Source organism: Bombus impatiens, unplaced genomic scaffold (assembly GCF_000188095.3).
Source record: "Bombus impatiens unplaced genomic scaffold, BIMP_2.2 scf_0272, whole genome shotgun sequence".
Classification (NCBI taxonomy): Eukaryota; Metazoa; Arthropoda; class Insecta; order Hymenoptera; family Apidae; genus Bombus; species Bombus impatiens.
Genome location: NT_176691.1, coordinates 83,122 through 85,327, shown reverse-complemented (window position 1 = coordinate 85,327; position 2,206 = coordinate 83,122). Strand labels below are relative to the sequence as shown.

Here is a 2,206-nt window from a genome sequence, read left to right as displayed (position 1 = left end):
AGAGAATCCTATTATGTCTATTGCCTTCGATTTAATTCCTACCGTGTTCAAATCATCTTAGACGAGCGAATATTCACTCGTAAAAACGGCAATTTCGTTTCAACTTAAACGATTTTCGGTGGAACCGGATACGATTAATAGTGCGGAGCTAGTCGCGATTAAGATCGAGCGAACCAGTCAAGCTTAAATTTAACTATCGATCGCAGATAACTACGTCCGTTCCTCGTTGATTCGTTTCTTCGCTCGCGTGTCCTTCCTTCGTTGTTTCGGTTTCCGTGAAGGCATACCTCCGATGTCTGCACCAATAGCTTCGGACGAAAAGCGAAAATACGAAACTACTGACTGGAAAAGAAATTTGCAAATCGCATTTTGACTTGCCGCGGAAAGTTTGAGATTCGAGATTGTTTTACAAATAGAGTACGTAGCGATCATTTTTCTTTGAATTCTAATATCAATTAGAGTGCCACGGTGTTTCAAAATTATCAAAATACCGCGCTTTCGGCCACAGTTTTTATAGATTCCAGAATATAAGAGACTATATATCGGCCAATGGTTTGCAAATCGTACCACGTTGTCCTTTAATTTCCATAATCCCGTGCAACGAGCAAGGAGAAAATTCGATAAAGTTAAAGAAGATAATTTCCATACGGCGAGAGAACGGCGTAATTCGTAGGAAGGATGTTCTCGCCTTTCCAGTGGCACGTGACGTGCCACTCGGGCTTTCTCCTTCCGTCATCGACACCGTTCAAAGATGGAACGGGATAAACCGCCGCGTGTCACCGCATCGAAATTACGACAACGCGATGATCTCTACTCTATCCTTTTAGAGCAAACACGATGGATATAAGGGATGAAAAACAGGATGGTGCCTGAAAATCAAACATCACGTCGGCAAAGACGAAACGACTGCAACGATCGTTGTTACGGAACCGGAAGGAAAATATCGAGGTGATAACGAGCGGCTTACGCCATTTCCTCGAGCTGTTGTTATTCGTAAGCACATTGTGTTTATTCGACCAGTCGCGGAGAGACGCGATCGCAAGGAAGCACGCCAACGAGAGTCGTAAATTCCCGTTACGATTAGAATAATCGACGCCACGAACAGATCGATCGCCTTATTTCTGTTAGGATAATACGGCTGGTTGAGTTGGTATAACTCTGCGGTTAACAGGTTACGATATATACGTATTTCCACACAGACATACGTATTTCCGTACAAAAAAGCGTTACGCTGTTGCGTAAAGCATATATAAAGTAAAGTGATGATTGACGGGTGAGAACCCGCTGAAGAGACATTGACTGTTCTCAGATTGGGGAATCTCAGATTGGAGTGTAGAGGTGCTGACTGATCTATAGGCGGAGATCGAGTCCAGATATGACGACTGATCTATCTATAGGCGGAAGTCGAGTCTAGAGATGTGGTGACTGTTCTGTAGTCGATGAACCAGTCCGAGATGTTGACTGTACTAATGTCGCAGATCCAGTCCAGAGGTGTTGACTGATCAGTAGTGGTAGATCCAGTAAAGTCTGGCGACGATGCTGTTGCGAAGGAAGGCTCTTGTTCGGTGGTGATCGCCCCACCATTGGTCGCTTGCAGGTGGAATCCTGGAAAACATGGGAAAACCCACGTTTCTCCTATTTCTACCTGATGGAGCAATAACCATAAGCGACCTCCTGAGTCGAGGTTGTTTTATATCACCGGACGTAACACATCGTATTATAAATATTCCAAATTCTGGCAAAAACTGTGTCGATTACGAGTTCCTATAGCGTGGTAGGGAAATAATTTCACAAATTTCCGTTGGGTCTATGAAAACGAGAATTCCGAGTGGAAGTAATATGATAACTCGTGCCAAAGCTTGCTTCGATGTTCTCTCGTGGTACCTGTACAGTCACGTGTACAGTCTCGCGTACAGTCTCGCGTACAGTCTCGCGTATTGCGTAACACATAAAATTAGTTTAACGTTATACGGAACAAACACGTATCGGGCGTTAAAACTTGGTAGTATTTTTACTGTTGGCCGCATCCGTGAAGAGACTCGGGAAACGCGGTTCGTTTTTCAGAGAGATCGGATGCCGCACGAACTGCGATTTATCTCGCTTGAAACTTCCTTTTAACTTTAATTGGCAGCTCGGCGTGGTCAGCTTTTTTCGACAGTGCGATTATCTTTATCGGCGGAGACGATAATTATTGCAGCGTTCCGAC

The 2,206-nt window shown here is 44.3% G+C and overlaps 1 protein-coding gene across 1 annotated transcript in view; it reads right to left on the bottom strand.

Moving 5' to 3' along the window:
* Positions 1 to 1,269: 1,269 nt before the first annotated feature.
* The window catches only part of LOC105680647, a 16,534-nt gene continuing 15,597 nt past the window's right edge, over positions 1,270 to 2,206 (bottom strand). Inside the window, exon 2 of the mRNA XM_033320322.1 lies at positions 1,270 to 1,605. Coding sequence (XP_033176213.1) covers positions 1,411 to 1,605 — 195 coding nt within the window. The 3' untranslated portion in view covers positions 1,270 to 1,410. The remainder of the gene's footprint in view (positions 1,606 to 2,206) is intronic.